At 45.2% G+C, this 22,893-nt stretch overlaps 1 protein-coding gene across 5 annotated transcripts in view; it reads right to left on the reverse strand.

Moving 5' to 3' along the window:
- SH3GL2 (SH3 domain containing GRB2 like 2, endophilin A1) overlaps positions 1-22,893 on the reverse strand; it is a 266,462-nt gene that overhangs the window by 227,246 nt on the left and 16,323 nt on the right. For 4 of the 5 annotated variants that reach the window (XM_014604843.3, XM_019483681.2, XM_019483682.2 and 1 more), the window contains exon 1: positions 10,335-10,576. Coding sequence is in view for 1 of the 5 variants with exons in the window: in XM_059724690.1 (XP_059580673.1) it covers positions 10,335-10,379 (45 nt within the window). In the remaining 4 variants the exon portion in view is untranslated. Of the gene's footprint in view, positions 1-10,334; positions 10,577-22,893 lie in introns of those variants that run through there. The other variant, XM_059724690.1, reaches the window with a different exon arrangement.

Below are 22,893 nucleotides of genomic sequence, written 5' to 3' on the forward strand. Positions count from 1 at the left end.
TGGACACCCTAGCCATAAAGAAGTGTTTCCTAGTGTTAAGCCTAAAACAGGTCTTCCAGTGGCCATTACTCCGTTTTCCCCAAGGGCGCCTTGGTGAACAGTTGTCCGCCAAGCTCTTGATGTACTCCCCTGACGTAGCAGTTAGCTGCTATAAAGTACCCTCTCAGCCTCCTCTTTTTTAGGCTGAAGAATCCCAGGTCCCTTGGCTTTTCCTCGTATAGCTTGCCTTGGAAGTCCCTGATCATACAGGTGGCTCTTTTCTGGACTCTCTCAAGCTTTACCATGTCTTTGATGAAGAGTGGCACCCAGAACTAGATGCAGTAGTCCAGCTGCGGTCTCACCAGCTCTGAGCAAAGCAGAAGAATTGCTTCCTTGATTTTGCTTGAGATGCATTGATTGATACATGCCAGGGTATTGTTTGCCCTGCTGGCTACAGCATCGCATTGACAGCTCAGATTCATACCATGGTCTATTATTACCCCTAGGTCCCTTTCAATCATTGTGATAGTCAGTTTGGAGCCACCAAGCCTGTAATTATGTTGGGGATTGTTCATCCCCAAATGGAGCACTTTACATTTCTCAATGATGCAATAAATGATATCACAAAAAAATCCCTTGCTTCTTGCAAATTTCTTAGACCAGCATTTCTCAACCTGTGGATCAAAACCAAAAGTGGGTCACAAGAATATATGAAAGGGTCACAAAAAGACTTGTTCGAAATGGATTTTCCTTTTAATTTTCTCCTTTTAAAGGAGAAAAACGTGAGAAACTGTGGCTTTTCCCTTGCAGGCTGGCAGAGTTCCAGCCTGCAAGGGGCTGCTTTGGGCCCCACATGTGCTACATCCACACCCCCATCCCATGTACCTAACCCCTGCCCCACACCATGGAGGGCTGGGGCCTGGGGGCAGTGGCTCAGGAGTGAGGGGCACTGGATTGACACTGGCCATTGATGTTTACAAATGGGTCCTGGTACAAAAATGGTTGAGAACCACTGTCTTAGTCCATCAAAACTTGACTACTCCAACCTTTCTATATCCAAGTCAGCTCTTTATCTTCAGATCATCTTAGGTGCTCAGAGGCAGAAGCATCCCCTCAACTCCATACCTTCCTCATTCTTTAAGCTGCTGCTAGGAGAGAGCTGGTAAGCAGACTAAAGTAGATTTTAATATTTCTGATACTCTTTTTTCATTATATTCCCCTCCATCTCATTAAATAACTTCCAGGCATCCCTCTGCTGCTGAGCTGTCCCCAATAGCAGTAGTGCTAAACTGATAAAATTCTCAACACTTTCAGGATTGCCGCAGATTTCTAAACAGAGCTGTTAGTTCAGTGTTGGGAAACAGGCAAAATGTGTTCTAGTCTTGGCTTTGCCATTAAACTCCCAACATCTTGAAGCTAGAAGTTACAAGAAATCAACATTTGTAAACTTGCCTTCCTAGCATTGCACAAAGAAATAAAAGCACTCAGTGCTCTCATTCAAGGATTACATCAATGATTATCAACCAAGGTGCCACAAACTCCTTTTAAGGGTGGCACAGGGTGTCAGGCAATATTAGTGCTGTTAGGTATGCAAACACCCACAGAAGAGTCACAAAATAAATTAATAGGTTTAAACAGGAATCCAGAGTGTCAAAAACATACTGACCTGTACTGATCAGAAACATACTGATTCCGCAACAGAATAATTCCACTTACCATATTTATTGGAATGTAAGACAACCCTGACGATAAGACGATTCCCCAATAATTAGATTCTATATATACGTTTTCCATATATTTGTTATAATTTTCCAGGTATAGAATCTAAATGTTGGAGGTTTACCTTGAATTTGTCCCTCCCTCCCCTCCTCCCCACTGCTACACCAGGAAAAATAAGTCGGGGGGGGAGGGGCAGGTAGCCCCCTTGCCCTCTGACCTTCCAACTTCTTCCCCCCTGTAGCCCCTTCCCCCTCTTCTTTACTGTCAGACCCTGTTCTTCCTGAGAACATGGAAAATGAGGGGCAAATTTTAAAACACTGGGCATATCCACATGAGACTTTTCCTGCGGAGCTGCCTAATTACTACCTAATTATGCTTAGTGCGGAACTGTCTATACATGCAGTCCTATTAGACTGTAGAAAACTAATTAACTCTGCCACAGGTTAGTACTTGGAAATACAAGTACTATTCTACAGCGGAGTTCCTTACTGCGCAGCAACACATGTGTAGACAAGGACGGGGCTGGCTGGGGCACAAAAGTGCTTCTGTGCAGGACTGCCTTCTGGCTAGCCCTGCACTGGAGTACCTTCGTGCCCCAGCCAGTCCCTCTGCAGCACACTGAGCCAGGTCAGCACAGCCTTGGACTGGCAGACTGGCCCCCAGGGTCCCCTGACAGCTGGAGTCGCTCTAACCCAGCTCACCATGCTGCTGTCCTGGGCACACATGAAGTTGAAGTGCCCAGTAACAATAAACTCTTATTCGATAAGCCCCCCCTCCACTGTCTGGCCACTCCCCCCGCCGCTCGCCATCCTGCCACTCACCCCCTGCAGGGGTACTCTTCTTAAAAAGGGGGTCACTTAGGGTACACTTAGTAAAAAAGGTTGAACACCCCTGATTTACCATGTAGTTCACTGGGCTGGGCCCATGCAGAGACAACAGTGTTTCAAACAAGCATGGCCCCACAGCTCAGCAGTGCTCAGTATGTGTGTGTACACCAGATACCACCCACAAAGGATTCATTTGCTAATTAGCCTCCCACACACAGATGAAAACAGCTGTTCTTGTCATAAGACCTGCAAGAATCTATACACAAATGAGGTACAGGGACCTGCTCTGGCTCCACCTCATGGAGGGAAGGGCCACGCTAATCATATGCAACAGGCTGAGAGAGGAAGAAACAGAGAAATTCTGGGTAAACTGTTTGAGATCCCATTTGGTGATGTTTGCCAGACATTTAAGGCTGGTGAAGAAACAAGAATACTTGGAAATGGGAAAGAAATGTGCAGCTGTGGGAATGAAGAGGAAGTAAAAATGTATGCAATGTAGTATGACTTGAAAATGAGTCAGTGCTGAAAGGAATTGAGCACAATGGGCATTATCATATAGCCTTGTGGTAGGGTCCCCTCAGTATGTTTGCCCAATATGGGCCATGTGTTTTATAATCATGCTCAATGTTGGCTACATTTAAGCAGCTTCATAGTTGGTTTCCATTTTTGAGCACATGCTGCTTTTGGCAGCAGTTTCACGTTAGAAAATGTAGTTAATGAAGTTTCCTTGTAAGATACGGAGCTTTTTCTCCCCTATGCTGATTGGGGCAAAACCTCATCTTATATTCAGGGAAATATGGTATTTTTCTGTAGTCATAATATGAGTGAAAAACAAAGGGCTGGCATTTTCCAAAAGGTGCCTTGAGTCTAAAAAAAAAAAAAGATTGAAAACTACTGGGTTACATGGGAGCTCACCATCTCAGAGAATGGCATTCCTTTTTATTTAGGAGCCCAGGTGTATATTTTGGCTTCCCAAATAAAAAATGCTATCAGCCTCTCTAACTCAGATTCCTTTCTATACAAGGAAAAGAACAAAAATACTAATGACTTCTCTGCACCATACTGTGATTCTGAGAATGCATCAAGTGTGTAAAGCACTTGAACTATATCAAATAGATAGTACCCATCATTGAATTCCCTTTTCCTACCACACTAAACCATAGTACATTCACCTCTGACACTGGCAACTCTGTTGTTTGGTCAGATAGGCCATGTTCTAGCAAAGCACTTAAAAATGAGTGAAACTGAGTTTCAACAGAATTGTTCACATGCTTAAGTGCTTTGCTGGATCAAAACCATGGAGTAGACTTTCTTCCAGAACACTTAAAACATGCTGTTTGTAGCTCTCTCTCTGTCCTTCATTTATTTATATTTTTTAAAAATTTTACATCATCCCTAAAGTCCCCAGTGTGTAACAGAATCCATATAGCCAGAACCCTGAACCTGTGCAGAATCCCTTTGAAGTCAATGTGATATTGTGCAGCCTATGTACCATTTGTTGCTGGCACTACAGATCTGTCCAATTTTTGCCCAGTCATTTACTATACTGGCTGCCTTGTTAAAGAAAAGCATTGTGCTTACCATTTATAACGTCAGCCTCCCAACAAGTTACTGACAGATGTTAGCACGGAGGCAGTGCAGTTCATGCAGTCACATTAAGCCATGCCATCTCTTATAACAATGTTGCTGAGTTAAAATAAAAGCTAAATTGCAAGCTTTAATAGGGTCATGCAAGTGCATCCAGACTGTCTATTTAAATGGTGACAGTTCTTTTGGTAGCTCCCCCAGCCACTATTGCCCAGGTGGAGTGGAATCATGCACTCAACCACCAATGTCTTTGTCAATTCCTTTCCATTCCTGCCCTTAATTTCTATGATTCTTTGTGGAGTTACTGCTTTTCAAAACTTCTGTCTTCCTTGCGAATGTCTGAGGTTATTGCCTTATTATGTGATGCCTGCTGCCACAAAGCTGGTGCTATTTTAAAGCTGTTTCTTGTATGCCATTGAGTCTGCATCGCAAATCAATGGCAACCAAAGAGCAAGTTTAGTCTCCTCTTTTTATAAAAAAAAAAACAAAGACACATAAAACCTTTGGCGGTCTATTTTCTTCTTGATGTAAACATAAGCTCCCATTAACATTAATGGAAGGTAGGCCTGTGCACCTAATGGGTAAGATACCAAGTCACACACACATATTGAACAACATTTAGTTGCCCATTATAAATAATTTGAAAAAAAATGATATCTGAATAAGTCTTTGTAGTCCAGAAGGTTCTCCCACCTTTGCTCCTTTGTTGCTGTGTGGGTACAATTAATGAATTAATTAGGCTATTCCATACAGCTCAGCCTGATATTTTGTAATTCAGTGTAACCCGGGCAGTACTCCAAGAGGTACCACCTCTCCAATTGAAGGGATCAAAGCTGGTGCACAAGCACTGTGGGAGATGTAGGGACTTTCCTCCCCCTATAGAGCAGAGCCAGACCACCAATGGGGACTTAACCATATACCTTTTAATGACAGAACAGGACTGGGAACATAACCAGTATAAACCAGGGGGTATAGGGTATATGACAACGCCCCAAGGGGGCAGGATTCAACAAAGGTTAGACACTTACAATCATAGACATATTCAGCCAGTTGACAAAAGACAGGGTTAACAAAATATAAAACAAAAACAGCAGAACAAATAATACTGGTTGGTGAAATATAAAAGGCACAAAATACAAAATGTCAAATAACAAGGAATATAGGGCCTAGTTACCTGGAGGGGGAGAAAGGGGGGAAAACACAATGACCCATTTCCACTGCAACAAGAAATTCTCCCTGTTATTTCACTCACCCCAAGTCAGCCCAGTTGGGACCTGAACTCAGCTCTCCAACCTGGCAGACAGAAACTCTACCACGCAGCCACCAGTGCTGACATTGTGCCAAGCTACCAGGGGTCTTGACCTTCCCGGAGCCCCTACCTCACGTCAAGCTGCCTGCCTGGCCTCTTATTGGAGGAGCTGGAAGCAGAGCTGGGAACCTCTCAGGTCACTGCTCAGATCCTTGCTGGAGCTGGGGAGCCTCTCCTGCCAGCCACCGGCCACACTGCTGAGGGTCCAACTGCTGCCCACTCCTTCAGGCTCTTCTGGGGCAACTGCTCCCACCCTGCTGGCCCTGTTCTTGCCAGCTCTTTGAAACTCCTTCTTTAGGATCCCTCGCTGGTCTCTCCCTTGAGTCAGCCACGCTGCCCCTTTTATCCCCCTCTAGGTGACCCAAGGGGGAGTCTCTGGGGCTTGATTGGTGAGAAAAGGGAATCCCAAGTCCTCCAATCAATCATCTTTTACCCCTTCAAAACCCCTGGGCTAAGTCACTGCCAGCTAGCCTGTCACAGCAGTGTGAAACTCAGCAAGCAGGCCTGAGTCACCCTCACTTCCACAAGCATAAATCTTCAGTAATTCCACTAGTCAAGTTACATTGATGTAAAACTCTTACATGGGGGAAACCTGTCCCAGTGAAAAGCCGAAGTGTAGCATGCTCCTTACTAACAAGCAATTCTTGATGTAAAGCGTTTGATATTAGAACATTCTGCAACATTTATTACACTAAATACTAGCTATCCAGTGGCTTTATTTGCCATTTTACAAATCAGAGTAGGAATGAAAAACAAAAGGCTGAAATTGCGTCAATAATGTTGAAATGTAATACATTACATGTGAATTTAAACTAGGTACAGTAAACTCCTTTTGGATAGGACGAAAATGAAGTTAATATGATTTGAAGTAGTGCCAGAAATCTTCAGTTTGTAATGGGGGGAGCATTACTAAGAGACAGAAATACAAAATGGCTAATATTATTAGTGAGAATAATAGCTTCAAGGATGGAAATGTTCAAAAAACAACCAACCAAATGCTGTAGAAAATTACACCAGATTGAAGGACTCCAGCCTCAGAAACTACTTTTCAATTGAATGGCATGTTAAAAGGTTTCAAAGCATGGAGCTCTATTAATGTATGAAAGTAATCTTGCTGGTAAATATCATAGAATTATTAATTCTCCTACAATAACTTGTTCATTTATTCCAGGTGTGCACTTGGAGCATTATATCTATATTGTTTGCACTAGGACCTCATTAACTAAAATCTAGTTGATGTATTTTGAAAACAATCCTGTGGGAGTTTTTTTTAAACAAAATTAAATCTACAAGTTGTAGTGAAAAAAAGAACGGGGAGAGGTGGAAAGTCAAGTAGAATAAAACAAACACAAAGGTTCAGATATAAATAGTTTCCTGCATGGTTTGGGACTACATTGTGACACAGGTGACATCTCAGTATAAACCCTTGTGTAAACTGTCACATCCCATTCAGTAACTAGTGAAATAAACACTGTTTATTCTTTGTTGACAAGTCTCATTTCATACAGCAAACTATCCTGCCAAGCTCTAGTCAATCAAACTGCTTACTCACATGAGTAATGTTAGCAGAATCAAGCTCTTGGTTTCTCAATCAGCGATCATGCTGAAAAAATTAGTAAAACAAAAGGCCCAATCTCACAAGCCTTACCTGAGAGCAATTTTCACCCGTGCAAGTAAACTCATGGCATGAGTACAAATTATTTTTGAGTTAAGGCTGGTCCTGGAAATCCCTGGTTGTCTGCTGTCAGGTTTCTAAATTTGGAATCCAGCCACTATTTTGGTTCTAGCCAGTTAAAACTCTTCTACCTCATGAATGACATTATCACTGCTAAAAGGGATCCTCAGAACCAGTGATTAGTGTGGCAATGTGTGCCCCTATTCCTCATGCTTGGGCAATGACTGCCTCCTATTTACTCCTACAGTTTATAGAACACTAAAGAAAATCCTTTCATGAAGAGAAGCCTGATTAGCAGTTTTGTGCCCTGGGGGATGGTGGTGCTCAGGGCAGCTGCTGTTTTTGCACCTCTCTGGCTAGGGACAGACATTACACATAAACCAGTTTAATTGATCAGAAGCTGGTTTAAACCTATAACAGGACAGAAGCTCAGTGCACATAAACCAGTTTCAAAATGGCCGAAGCTGGTTTGAAATAAACTTGGTTGAGTGTAGCTGATTTGGCTCAAACTGGTTTATGAAATGTCTCTTCCAGACCTCTAACTTGGCACCCAAGCCTGGTGCCCCAGTTGCTCCCCCTTAACTTTGCTACTGCTCAGCAGATTTTATCATTGCAAAGTAAACTTCAACACATTCATCCACTCCTTAGATCTGGCAAGTGCTGCATTGGAACTCCTACTTCGGGTAGCAGAGCTCGCTGCAGTGATGATGATTTCTTGCCTTCAGTTAGGCACTGGAGGAAATAAAGGGGAAAACAATGAAGTAGCAGCAGCTGCACTTGACTATACTGCTTAATAAACTTAATTGTGACTTACATCCATCTGTCACAGTCACAACAGAGTTTGTGTGAAGGGTATTTTCCACACAGTGCAACACAGCACAATATGAAAGATGGGATGGAATGTTTTTGTAAGTATGCATGTGCCAACAGAGGTCTCAGTATATCCCATTTAATTCAAAGGCATAACATTTATTCCTTTAATCATAGTGTGGAAGACACCAAAACTAGAACCAGTATTTCAGCAAGCCCTTCTCAGATGTGGTTAAAGAGTTGCTGCATGACTGATAATAAAGCAAATATACTTTCCCTAGAATCCTGTGAAATGAGATGAGAAAAGGAAAGGAAAAAAAAGCCCACAAGGTCTCAAAAGGTATCATTATTGCACACTGAGTTTTACAAGCTTAATTTTGGAGAGTGTCTGCCATGACCTTTCACACCAGTGATCCCCACCCTCACTCCCACCCCATGGTTTGTGGGGACTATGTTGCTCCTGAGCCCATATGATGTTGCTCACAGCCACGGTAAATTAAAATATTAAAACGCAGGTTGACAAAGACAGCAAAGACTGATGATGCCTGCAGCAAGTTACTTCCTCAGCATAGCTGCCCTTCAGTCAGAGATGACTGGGGAACAGTTGCCTTATACCATGCCCTGAAGATGTTCCACAAGAAGGATCACAATGCCATGGCTGATAGTTTTATCCATTTTGTAAGAGTAAAAAAAGACAGAACCAAATTCTGGTCTTGGTCTCAACTCTGTTAAGTACACAGTAACTTTACTGACATAAGTGAAACTGTTTTAGCTACACTCCAGTGTAAATGAGATTGGATTGCCCTAAATATACATATTTTTTAATTTAAATTTAGCAAAACCTACACCTTGATCTTGCTAAAAGCATGTACGAGATACAAAGCAGGTGATTCCCCATAGTGTGCACAACAGAGATACATTAGTCACAACACTTTGGCTATGATCTGAAAAATAACACTTTATTGGTGGCTTACCAAAAAACAAACCACAAAGAAGGAACCCAAATAGAAGCCAAGTTGCAAGATCTACAGGTGGATCAAATCTCTCTTCAGACCCAGAAGTCTTAGCCAGCACACAGCATATAATGTCACAATATAAAATCCAGCAAAAATTAGTGCCAAGCCTGCTTTGGGACTTAAAGACCAAACAAACACATCGTTAAATTAGTTTGAGTGTAGATAAATTGGCAAGAGGACCAAGGAGCTATTGAGCAAGTGAAGCCAACACAGAGAATCCCTTCAGAGGTTTCTTTTCTCATGAGAGGGAGAGAGAAACGCACTGGGCCCTTTCACAGCACCTGAGAACACTGTGTAATTGCTCATATGATGGAGCAGATTTCAGAGAGCAACCAAAGTACAGTAAGTACAGCACTGCAAGGTCACTGGAGGAGAAGGACTTTACATAATCCCACAGCCAGCCACATGACTAGGTGCAGTTGTCATAAATGAAGTCATACTCTTAGCAGTCTAGGGAACAATCATGGCAAATGCGCTTTGCTTTGCTGCCACCCAGTCTGCTCCCAACCTGGCTGGGAAGGGAGGTAGAGCAGCCCTGTGGGTGGAAGAGATACAAATCGTAATGAGTAATGCAGCTACAAAGCTGCTTGGAGGAGCTGGGGAGGGTGAAGGCAGAGGCTGCTGCCATCTGATCCTGGGCTCCTCCTGTTAAATAATGCAACTGCAGCTGTAAAGCAGGGCTGCAGTATGGGATCAAATGACCCTGTGTGTGTTCCCCACCTTCCCCAAGGGAGAAGGATGTGGTACCTGTTGGTGCTGCAGATCCTGGTAGAGGCCAACTGCATAGCCCCTTGCAGCTTCCCTCCCACTCCATTCACACCCCTACTTTTCCCAAATCATGCTTATATCCCAGAAAGTCAGCTGGAGTAATGAGAGCCTGAGAGGAGAAGCAGGGAAAACGTGTAACCCAGTTTGGCCCTATGGGTGCACTGCAGCAAAAAGCTACAAGAAAAGAGGCTCCCCATCATCTGTCTATCTTCCAGGGACTGGCACCAACCAGGATCTCCCCTTCTTCATTCCCTCAAATGAAGTGAGACAAATAGCCCCTTCTCCTTCTGCCCCTGCCCCCCCTCACCACCTTGAACCCTGGGGTCTGGCCAATCCAAATAATTGTGCCATCCAGTGACTGCCTCTGATCACTGCAGCCTCACCCCCACCATGGAGGAGGTATAGCTGCCAGGGTCCAACTTACTCCCCCACAGCAGCAGTGACAGCAGCCACTGACACACATCAGAGACTGGCTCTCACGTGTACGCGCACGCGCACACACACACACGCACACACACACACACACTCATTCTCCCTGTCACCACTCCAGAATAGTGGGAGCTGCAGGAAGCCTGAGGCTCAGGGACACGCCATCATTTCCCACCTCCTCCCTCCTCGACTACCTGACAATCCTGTCCCTGTACCTGAGTGGCTTTGTGGAACTGCTTCTTCAGCCCTGCTACAGACATCGTGGGATGCCGCAAGGAATCTCCTGGGACTCACGAATGCTGCTTCTGCTGCTGCAGGAAAAGAGAAAGGACCAGATGGCTGGCTGCAGCTGAAAGGGGAGATGATTTCTCCGTCTCCCTCACTAACTGGCTGCTCCCAGATCCTCTTTAGCCCACCGAACAGGTTATCAGTCGGTGGTGCAGAAACACCCTGACGTCAGAGAGAGGAAATCCAGCCTCTTAAAGGGGAAACTTAGCATCTCTTCTCCCTCCCTCATCCTCCAAGAGCAAACCCAGCCTTTCCCGTTTGTTCCCACAATGTCAGCAGCCCTGATTTCCCTTTAGCAGAATTTTCATTATTTTTTGAAAAATACCCCCATAAAACCCAAGCATAAAACAGCAGCTGCAGCAAAAACACTTTTTATTGTGCATTTAAAACCCTGCAGTGTTTCCAATTAGGACAGAGATTCCCAAATCACTACAAATTAGTAAAGAAGTAACCATCTCAAACATTTTATGTTTCTTTATTTTCTATTAATAATACATGCCTGTCACTTTCCAATCCTGCAGGCCCTGCTCTGGATCTCTGGTCTTGTGTCCCTGTGCTAACTAGCCAACCCCTGCCAGTTCCTTTCTGCACTATTAGTGTCATCCAAGGGCTGCAGAGGAAGTTCAGATTTTGCTATAATTAGGCCATCCTCTTCAAATATGTGAGCCTGAACTTGGGCACTTAACTCCATAGCAGGGCATCAGAATAAAAGTGTCCTAATTTTCCTAGATACTCCACATCCTCCATCCCCACTAAAATGAGTGGAAGATAGGCAGTTACCTCAGAGAATCCAGCCACTTTCAGCAGCAGTTCCCTAAACATACAGGTATTTGATTTTATGCATGTGAAAATTCTATTTATTCATGTTACATACCCAAGGATTTAGGCCTTATTTGGTGTGCCTACTAGTGGAGTTCAGTGTCTAATTTTTAAGCACCCAGATTTGAAATCTGGTGTACTAGCCCATTAAATCCCTCCTGGATTATTTTACCAAATGAATGTTAATGACAGATGATAAACAATAATCTTAAAAGGTCAAAAGTCTGTTGAGCTGAGATGGCCTGTTAGTTAGGCGCTCTGCAGTCTGCCACCTATAACGTATCAGGGAGTTACCTGCCACCTCCACACATTCTTTTTCTTCCTGCCTCAGCATCAAGTCTTCCCTAAAGAAGACTTTACAGCAGGGGTCAGCAACCCCTGGCACATGTGCCGAGCATGGCACATGAGGCTGTTTTGCTTGGCGCATGATCACCAGCCCGGACTCTAGGCAACTGCTGCCAGCTAAGGAGCCTGGGCTGCTGGTGGCTGGGAGGCTGCAAGCCCTGCTGCAAGCAGCCCAGGCACCATGCCTGGCAGCAGCTACCCAGAGCCTGGGCTGGCTGCAGCCAGGAGGCTGCAAACAGCTGATGCCTCCCCGGCCACCTCCCAGCCCCAGCAGGTGCTGGTGATGCTCCCCACCATGCTGCCCTCCCCTGCCATCTCTGCAGAGCAGCGTGTGGAACCTGGCATGGCAGGGAACAGTGGGGAGGCACACAAAAGCTGCCTGCTGCCCTGAGGTCCCTGCTGCCCTGGCCATACTTCTGCTGCAGGTGGGGGCAGCAGTGAGGCACACAACTCTGTGCTGCTGCCCCCATGCACACAAGGGAAGTGTGACCAGGGCAGCATGGAGCTTGCAGCAGCAGGCAGCTTCCCTGTGCAGCCCCTCTGTGCGCTGCTGCTCTGGGTCACATGCGCTGTGCTTCAGAGGGCCCAGGGGAGGGCAGCAGGGCTGGGAGCACAGCGTGTGTGACCCAGAGTGGCAGTGCACTGAAGTTCTATTTATTGTCACCAGGTTTACAATTTTCAGAAAATCTGGTGTTTCCCAAAAAAGGGCAACATTTATGATTATTAATTATACTAATATGCTGTGCATCCTGCCGTGTACCCCCTGCCCCTGTTTTGTTTTTCTGGCATGCCGGCACTCCGGCACCTTCCAAGATAGACATTGTGTTTTTTTCAGCGCTCCGGCCAAAAAACGTTGCCTACCCCTGCTTTAGAGAGAGACTGAGGACAATGAAAAGTAAAAGGAGCTATTTACAAAACAAATTATTTGATATGCCTTCATCAACCAACTAATTGAGAGACAGGAGCAAAGGATGCTTTCTCCAGCTCCCTGCTCTTTTTGGGCAAGTGAAATGGTAGATATAGATATACCCACATACATACATGTACATGTCATATTGAATGAAATAGTTTGAATGTTTGTAAAGGTTGCCCATTAGCCAGTTTCAGGAAGAAGATAAGATTTATCTCCTTATCTAGTTCATTGTTTTGGGACTACGTGCAAAAGGTCCTGACTTCGCTTAAAGTCTTAATTTAAATTTCATCTTTTAGAAATCTTTTACAAAGAGAGCAAATATCCTGAATTCCAAGAGATCAAACCCTGAGGCCTTTTGACTAGGTTGGTAAGAAAAGGGCATTTGCAGTGATATGGAAGTTTCCCAAAGGTAATTTAAAATGCTCAACACAGGTAAAAGAATCTCTTGAGTAAGATCCGAGCCCAAATTTGGGAACAGTGACATATTGAGTAGGAGGAGCCCTCTGACGGCAACTCGCTCAATAAAAACGGTAACTTGCTGTCCCAATTTGGAGCTGACTATACTTGTAGAACAACGAAGGAAAAATCGCAAGTATAGCCCGGTTCAGACTGATCACCTGAAACCACCCTCTCCGTGAACACGAATCTCTTAGTTCACGCTGAAGCCGCAGAGCACCTGAAAAGGACTGAAGGAAGGGGACTTAGTCCTATCACTGCTGAGGCCAGCCTATTGAATTGTATTGCTGAGCCCATTTCATTGAACCGTACTACTGAGGCCAACCCATTGAATCGTACTACTGAGGAATGAAACCATATTTTGGTATTTGGCTTCTTGGAATTCTAGGATTGTAAGTATAATATGAAAAATAATAGTATTGATTCAAATTTAACTTTTAGTTGTAATTGTAGTTGTTTTTGTAACACTAATTCTTATAGTATTGTTTGGGAAGGAAGTGCATTAGGAGCATTGTTTCTGATATATGTAATTATTGTGTTTTTAATGTTTGTGGTGTTTCTTAAAGCTAAGCAGTGTTATATACGTAGCAAAGAGTTTTAAAATAAAATTGTGTTGTATAAATTAAGTGTGTAATCATTGTGAAATCATGCAATCAGTTAACTACTCCCCCAGCCAGTGCATCAAAACAAATCAGTAAATTGTGTGGGATTTTCTCTATTCCATAACCCACTAGAGACAGTACACACATAAAGACATATGGAAGCCAAGTTGCAAGATCTACAGGTAGATCAAATCCCTCTTCTAGACGTAGAAGTCTCAGCCAGCATATCTATATCTACAGATAGACATATTTATGTGTGCGTACATGTATGTATACACACACACAAAGGCATTTTGAGGTTTAAAAATAAATAAATAAATAAATAATTTTTTAAACTAAAAATGTCTGTTGTGTAATTAAACGTAAAGAAATATTGCTTTAAGCAAACACTAGAGGACATAGTGGCATGGGAACAATCCTAAACTGTCCCAGAAATGGATTGGATGACTGGATTAAATGTTTTCACACCTTTAACAAATGATTAAGTGATTACCCCATCCTGCCATTGACTTTGCATATTGTAGCAGGTCTGGGGTTTCCTCAGACAGGCTTCTGCCACTTGGCAGCCTGTTCACCTTTCTAGCACTCTAACAACATCTCCCACCTCATCTGCCATGCCTTGTTATAAAGCTGGGAGGAGGTCCTTAAACCAGAACACTCTCATCCCCCTGCAGTAGTCCCCAACCACTCCAGTGTCCTTGGGCTCTGCAGAAGCCCCCCACAGCATCATCCCCCTTACAGTCTTGCCTCTTTTAGAGGGTTCTCAGCCACCTTCTCAAAATCCCCACAGCTGCCTCATGCCTCATTTTACAAATTAGCAGACTGGCTCTCCTTCACAGTCCCTTCAGAGCAACTTTCCTGGGCCTAGGCTGAGTCATATTCTATTAATTTCACTTACTTTCAATTCAATTCCCCTTTCAGCCTAAGAAAAAATCCCCTGCCTGACTCTACCCCTTCTAGTCACCAGCCCACCCCCTCTTCCCTATCAGGGCACAGGGGCTTACTATTATCAGGCTTACTGCTCTGCTCCTTCCCTGATAAGCAGCAAGGGTTTCCCCTTACTAATTGCTTTGCTTACTGCTCTGCTGTTTGTAGTCTGCCCCTGCAGCCTGCACCCTGTTAGCAGGCCCACAACTCTGCAGTTTGTCTCATTACAGCCTGCACCCTGTGCTCAGTACCAGTGGTTAGGGGCCCCTATAACAATATGAATAAAAATAAACCATATTTAAATATTATTTTAAATAAATAAATATCTGCCCTTATAACTACAATAAGTTAAAAATAACGTCCCAAATTTAACTCCACTGACGTCTGCAGTTGCTTTACATTACTTCAATAAGAGAACATCATTAATGGAAGAAAATCTTTTGCTCCTGTGAGAAAGATTACAAAATTTCCAACTAGCCACATTCCTGATTGTATGAGTGTCCTAACACAAAGTAAAGCAATACTTACATTTTTGCTCATCATGTATAATTGTGGCAACACCTCAGAGATTAGACCATAATGACTGATTTATAGCAAAAATCTACAATATTTTATGTGACTGTAGTTACGGTGATATTGTTGAATCAACTGCATACCACTCTCCTTACTTTCCACACCTTCGTCCCAAGAGATACATACAGATTTATCTGGACACCTAATAAAATCACATTTCCATTCTTAATAGAAGTACCTAGCTCTTGTAGGCAGATTTCATCTCTTACTATCTCTTTTATTGGAAGACCTCAAAGTGCTTTGTGGAAGAGATCATTATCATCATCTCCCCTTCCCTCTCTGCCCCCCATTCCCACCTGTATCTCTATCTTTGCACATTTTCTTCATAGCTTTTCTTCTCCTCATCCAAGCTCATTCCTTTGTTTTAAATGATCCCATTTCCTTACTTGTTTCACTAACTGTGGTATCTCTCTATTCCTTCCCTCCCTTTCTGTACAGTGAGCCTCCTTTCTGTGACATGTCTCCCCACCTTTACATATCCTTTTCTCAAGAGTGCCTCACCCCTGGGATGGGTTTCCCCCCTGAAATATCTTCCTATTTTTTCCTTCCTCCAGATCTCATAGATGGCCTTCCTTGTATTTCCTCTCAAGGTGGTGGTCACCCAGACTCATTCCATTTCCCATGTCAGAACCCCCAGACAGGATGCACATTTTCACTATGCCCAACATGCTATTTATTTATTAGATTTCTATGCCACCTTCCCCAAAAAGCTGAGGTTGGCTTAGAAAAAAATCCAGATAAAGCAGACAAAATAATAAAAACATAAAATAATAAAACAAATCCCAAAGGAATATCTAAATTTGTCCCCACTTACTAAAAGCCTGCTCAAATTAAAGGTTTTACACTGCTTGCCCCAGATGATTAGACTCAGGCCCTGGAAGGCCTCAAATGAGTTGAATTGCCAGGGCTGAGGAGCAGCAACCCAGAATACATATTTTGGCCAAGTGAACTTGGCACATAGATGACACTTGTAGGAGTTGTGATGACCTTAGGGGTTGTGATGGAGCATAAGAAAGGATGCATCCTGCTAGGTACCTAGGACCCAGGCCATCGCAATACTACTCATTAGCAGTGTCCCTCCAGTTCCCCAGGACACGTTCCTGCAATCCTCACATTGTCTCCCAGCATTCCCTGCTCTGAGCTACATAGCATGAACCTGGAAAGTTGACTGGGGCAGGAGAAGGACAAAACACAGCTTCAAAAGCAATATCTTCCAGCTGCCTAGACAGTAGGGCCAGTGAAGCTTCAGTCGCTGGTTCAGTCCGATTGGGTGACCGAATCTCTGAATCAAATCAGGAGACCCTTTAATCTCTCCGAATTGAATCAGAACCCTCCAAATTGATTCGGAGAGATTGATTTTGGAAAAATTTGATGATTCAGACATAGACACAGCTTTAAATGTTTTTTCTACGTACCTCAAGGTACCAGGCAGCCTGTGAATGCTGCAATGATAGGGCAGATCACGGGCGGGTCCCAGGAGCACGGGCAGGTCCCCAGCATGCTTGGCAGCAGACCCAGAAGTGAACCAGAAGCACTTCTGGGTCCACCGGGGAGCGCGCTGGGCCCACCCCCCTGTGCCGCCTGCTTCAGTGACTGGTGCCTCCTGGGACTGGGGGGGCATGAAGGGTCCACCCGCAGCTGATCACCAAGCAGGGGGTGCCCCCCTGCGTGCTTGGCAGTGGACCTGGAAGTACTTCCTGTCCACTTCTGAGTTCACCACCAAGCATGCAGGGGTCTCCCCCACACTCCTGTGGGACTCTCCATCTGTCCCACCATCACAGCACTCATGAACTGCTCCTGGTACCTCAAGGTATGCAGAAAAAACATTTATCTATGGCTGAATCAATGATTCTCCAAATCAACATTGAATCTTCAGATTCAGATTTGGCCAGATTGAATCAGGACAGTGATTCAAATCAAGGAATTGAATCACCGTCTCCAATTTGGATATCCGAATCAAATAGAACCCATTTTGCACACACCTACTGAATTATATTACCTATTTCCAGCCTGATTTTCCCCGGCCAGCTAGAACATAGGGGAGAAACATGATGTTAACTCTGGCTGGCTAAGACTGATGGCACATAGGTAACACGTTCTTCCTCTCTTTCTGCAGTGTCAGTGTGACAAAAAGATTTTTAAAAAAACAACTAACAGCTGGTGTTGGCACTCCAGGTACCGTCCAGGTAATGACTTGCAGGCGCAGCCCTTACATCCAAATGAAAATCTATATCATGTCCTTTAGCAGTCCAGTCAAGTGAGCTATAAACACTCCTAGACCAGTAATTGATGAGACAGGTATTGTTTTGGCTCTGCCATCAAGGCCTAAGCAATAGAAACTAATGAACTAAAAGCCAAATCCCTGCTAGCTGGATTCTTAGCTGTGTGAATGTCTTGACAACTTATAAATCAAGTGCAGCAGCTTCATTATGGGAAACTCTCTCTGCAACCAGGGATATGGGAGCTGTGCTAAGCATATCTCACCAGCTATAGTTATTTATATTCAGATATGTACAATTCAATATGTATGCAAATGCAGAACAAAGTAATTAAAGAAAATGGGTAAAAATATGGGTTTATTTTTATTCATGTTGTAATAGAGGCCATATTTATGGATATGCTTGGCAATCTGGTGGTTGCACCAGGGGAGAAAGCAGACCTCTTTAACAAATTCTTCACCTCCATTTTCTTGTGCAGGGACTGGGACCCCCCAAGCAGAATTCCAGATGGACTCGGGAGAAACGCTGCCAGGCCTAAGGTTGGGGAGGACTGGGCTAGAGAGCTTCTGGAGGGGCTCAATGTGTTCAAATCAGCAGGTCCAGATGCTCTCCACCCCAGAGTGTTGAGGGAATTGTCAGGGGTTATTGCGGGGTTCCTGGCACGGCTTTATGAGCACTTGTAGTGCTCTAGCCAGGTTTCAGATGACTGGAAGAAAGCCAACATGGTCCCCATCTTCAAAAAAGGCAAAAGGGAGGACCCAGGCAACTATAGGTCCATTAGTCTTACTTCAATCCTGGGGAAACTCTTTGAGAAGATCATCAAGGAGCACATCTGTGATGGGCCAGCATCAGGGATGATGCTCAAGGGCAACCAGCACGGTTTCATTAGGGGCAGGTCCTGTCAAACCAACCTGATTGCCTTCTACAATCAGGTCACAAAAGCACTGGACACAGGTGTTGCCGTGGATGTAGTCTTTCTGGACTTCAGCAAGGCCTTTGACACTGTCTCCCACCCCATTCTCATCAAAAAACTAAGTGACTGTGGCATTGATGCCTACACAGTCAGATGGATTGCAAATTGGCTGAAGAGTCATACTCAGAGGGTAGTGGTAGACAGGTCTTTTCCGACCTGGAAGGAAGTGGGCAGTGGAGTCCCCCAGGGCTCGGTCCTTGGGCACGCACTATTCAATTTCTTTATGAGTGACTTGGATGACGGGGTAAAAAGCAGGCTGTTTAAATTTGCTGATGATACCAAGATTTGGGGTGAGGTGGGCATGCTAGTAGGGAAGGACAGATTACAGCAGGGCCTGGACAGGTTACAGGGGTGGGCTAACAAAAATAGGATGGGTTTCAATACTGACAAGTGCAGGGTGCCACACTTGGGCAGTAGGAACCAGCAGCACACTTATAAGCTGGAAAACTCCCTTCTTGAGAGCATGGTGGCAGAAAGAGATCTTGGAGTCATTATTGACTCCAAGATGAACATGGGCTGACAATGCGAGGTCACAGTCAGCAGGGCTAACCGTACCTTGTCGTGCATCCACAGATGCATCTCAAGCAGGGCCAAGGAGGTGATCCTCCCCCTCTATGCGATACTGGTCAGACTGCAGCTGGAGTACTGTGTTCAGTTCTGTGCGCTGCACTTCAGGAGAGATGTGGACAGCATTGAGAGGGTCCAGAGGAGGACCACCCACATGATCTGGGGACAGCAGGGCAGACCCTACGAAGAGAGGCTACGGGACCTTAACCTGTTCAGCCTTCGCAAGAGAAGGCTGAGGGGGGACCTGGTAGCCATCTATAAATTTACCAGGGGGGATCAGCAGGGTTTGGGAGAGACTCTGTTCCCCTAATGCCCCCCAGGATAACAAGGAATAACGGCCACAAATTGTTAGTGAGTAGGTTTAGACTAGACATCCAAAGGCATTACTTCATAGTCAGGGTGGCTAGGATCTGGAACCAACTTCCAAGGAAAGTGGTGATGGCTCCTACCCTGGGGGTCTTTAAGAGGAGGCTTGATGTCTACTTGGCTGGCGTCATTTGAGCCCGGTTTTCTCTCCTGCCCAGGGCAGGGGGTCAGACTTGATGATCTACAAGGTCCCTTCCGATCCTACTTCTATGAATCTAAGTGACCCAGTAGACAAAATTATATTTTCACAACTGTCAATGGGGTATAGTACTTGGAGTGTTTATGTCATTTACAAAAATGGAACTTAGGGTCCTAAGTCACTGAGGTATTTTAGAAAATGTTACCTTAGATGTCTATCCTGAACAAAAACAGAAAACAAACAGGCAAACAAGCTGCCTGCTTGTTCAAGAATGGGAAATTAAAATAGCCTTAGTTTCAGCCTCATAACACAACCCTTGGAGCCCAATCTCACAGTCACTAAAAGCCATGAGAAGCCTCTCATTGACTTCAACATTACTGTTAATGTTTGTAATGCATATACGTGTATATAGGGGGACAGAGGGCCCTGTTGTAAAAATCCAGCTTTGGGTGGTAAGCTAATCAGCAAGTATCCCTCTAGCAGCTAAAATCTCAGAAAGGAGAAAAGAGCGGGGCGAGTGGCTGAAGGAGCAGTTTGTCACTAGGATACAGATTTGAATCCAAATAAGCTCGCTACTAGGAATGGCCAAAGCTAAAGGGCCTCTCTTTTGGCCTGGAGAAGGGCTAAAGGTTTTGTTTTGCTCATTTCTGTTTGTTAGGTGCAAGGACTATCATTTGTATCATGTGGGTATGCTGTATTAGGTGAATTCCAAGGTGGGGATAATAAGTGGCTCTATGCTTGATTTACTATATTTGTATGCTACCTCACCAATCTGCTGGAATTATTTTAGGGTATTAACAAACATGTGGACAAATAATATATATCATTTAAGGTGCACACATATATGTCCATAATGATAACAAATATTATGGGTTTTCATAATATAGCTGGATTTTCCAAAATGTGCTTGACAAGGTCCCTAATCTAAAGCTTTAAAAAAATCTGAGTTGTTGTGGTATTGGAGGGAAGGTTTTTTTCATGGATTAAGAGCTGGTTAAAGATAGGAAGTAAAAGGTAGGGCCAAAGGACTGCTATTCAAGATGGAGGGAGGTCAAAAATGGGGTCCTGCAGGGCTCCCCTGCCATCAAATTTCCAATCCTCATGCACCTGCCTCAGCCCTTGCCAGGCTGGCCACACATGGAAGCATTGGGCCCCATTCCCACAAGGCTGGATCAAGCCAGGGCCCAATACAGGCATGTGGAAATGACCTGACCAGGGCCTAATGCAGGATGCTAAGCTAAATGGACCACTGGCCTAATCCGGTATGGCATTTCTTATGTTCTTATGGTAGAAGGCTCCATCTAGTGACAATTGCCATACAGGCAACTATGGATGCCAATCTGGAAACCACTATCAACGTGAAACATACCAATTCTTGTGATATTTGCTCATGTAAAAGCATGACAATATCAGTCTGCATTTCAAAGAAGCAGGTTTATCTCTCATATAGGAAAGGTTGAAAAATGTGAATTGAGCCATAGAGGCTCCAAACCAAAAACAAAACAAGGGAACCCCTACTTCCTCTTCCTCTTTTAAATCTTACAAGCTTAAGCCAATTAAATGACTTCTTGGAACCTGACTCATGATTTTTTTTAACATGGATGGTTGGCATTAGTGTTCCTATATGGAAACCATCCTTCACTTTAGCTGCACAGAACTCTGGGTAAACTTCAAAATTCTCAAAGTCTCTGCTGAGGCCTACAGCTCTAATCTCATCTCTCATCACAGAAGTTCCCTGCTCTGCTCCCTCCACACTCCAAGCTGTTCCCCTTTTATCATTCTCTCACACTTGCCTCTGGGCACTTGTAAATGTCATGAAGGTGTAATCCCCAAGGTTTTATTCTATGCTTCCTAAATTGAAAGAGTGAATTTTTAATTAAAATCCACTGTTTCAATTTTTCTGTCACATTACGATGTTGGATTGGGCTCAGAGGCAGCACCCAGCCCAATCCAACTCTTCCCCAACCCCTAGGTGGGGAAACACATGGCCTACTAGCAGCCTGGGGGGTGCTACCACCACAGAAGGAAGGACTGGGGGCCCCCACAGCTCAAGGGCCACTTGGCCTGCTGGCAGCTCATGCCCCAGCTGTGGGAGAGGTGGGCGGGCTCCATCAGAAAACAAAAAAGAATTGGGCCCCTTGCCACTTCTGCCTCAAGCACGTGCCTGCTGAAGGGAGAAGTGGCAAGGGGCCCAATCAGTTTTTTCTGAAGAGCCTGCCTACCTTTCCTACAGCCAGGGGGTGAGCTGACAGCAGCATTGTTGCAATTTGCAACATTACAAACTAGACTATATCCAGATGAAGTTTAGTTTGCAACTATACAAATAATTTAAAACCCCTAAAAGTATTACACGTGTACACTGTGGTGCCAGTAAGCCACACAAAGTGATATTTCATCACATGTACATGTGTCGCAGGGCACCTCGGTGTGACTGCTCCTAGAGAGGAGAAACTGCCTGGGAGAGAGCCCTGGCAGAGCCAATTGAGCACAGCTGTGGGTTGCCAGAGCAACTAAGGGGAGCCAGCTGCCTGTAGGGGGCAGGGCCTGGCCCTTATAAAGCCCAGGGCTAAGGCCAGGCTGACAGTTCTCTGCCAGCAGCCTGGGAGGCAGGAGCTCCTGGAGTGAGGATGCAGAGAGAAGCCTAAGAGCCAGTACCGTGGTTACATTGAGCAATGTTGTTGGAGCCATAGGGCTTTGAGTTTAGTTATGGCCATGCGGCTCGTAGTTATGTTATAGCCTAGAGGCTTGTACTTTGAGCTTATGTTTGGCTCTGTTGGTTACACCCGGAGGCTTGGGTGAGGCTGTAGGGGTTGGAGGAGGCCTCATAGGGACCCCATAGGGGTGGGGTGCTCTAGTGCCAGGAGGGTGCATTGACCTCATAAAGGGCCCCACAGAAGTGTGGGGGCCCCAGTGTCCGAGTAGGGCGCAGCGTCCTCATCGGGGGCTCACGAGGGAGTGTGAGGCCCTGGCGCCAGTGAGGGCGCGCTAGGCCCTAAGAGTTGCAGGGCAGAGTCGTGGGGTCAGGTTAGCCCAGAGAGGAGCGGCCGAGCCTCAGAGGTACCTCATAGGTGCCTCAACAGGACCCCAGAGGGGTGGGGTGCCCCAGCACCAGTGAGGGCGCGGCTTAACGCCAGGAGGGCGCATCATTCTCATAGCGCCAGTGAAGGCACAGCTTGCACGCCAGTGCAGGAGCAACTGGTGGCGAGGAGCACAACCAGTGGGTTGCGGGTGCAACCAGTAGGTTGCAGACGGGGGACATAGACCCCGGATCACTTGTGGGGTACATAGACCCCAGCCCCAGAGAGAAGGGTGATTTCATTGGGAAGCCCGAGGCGGGCACGGCGAGCCCTAAAGAGGGGGAGCGCCATATTGCATTATTGAGAAGCCCAGGGTAGGCACGGCGAGCCCCAAAGACGGGGAGCGCCTTATTGCATTATCGGGAAGCCCAGTGTAGGCACGGCGAGCCCCAAAGAGGGGGAGTGCCATATTAGGGAGCCCAGGACGGGCACAACAGAGGCCAGCAAGGGCAGTACTTGCGGGGGGACATAGACCCCAGCCCCAGAGAGGGGCGATACTGAGCAGCCCCA

Source organism: Alligator mississippiensis, chromosome 3 (genome assembly GCF_030867095.1).
Source record: "Alligator mississippiensis isolate rAllMis1 chromosome 3, rAllMis1, whole genome shotgun sequence".
Classification (NCBI taxonomy): domain Eukaryota; kingdom Metazoa; phylum Chordata; order Crocodylia; family Alligatoridae; genus Alligator; species Alligator mississippiensis.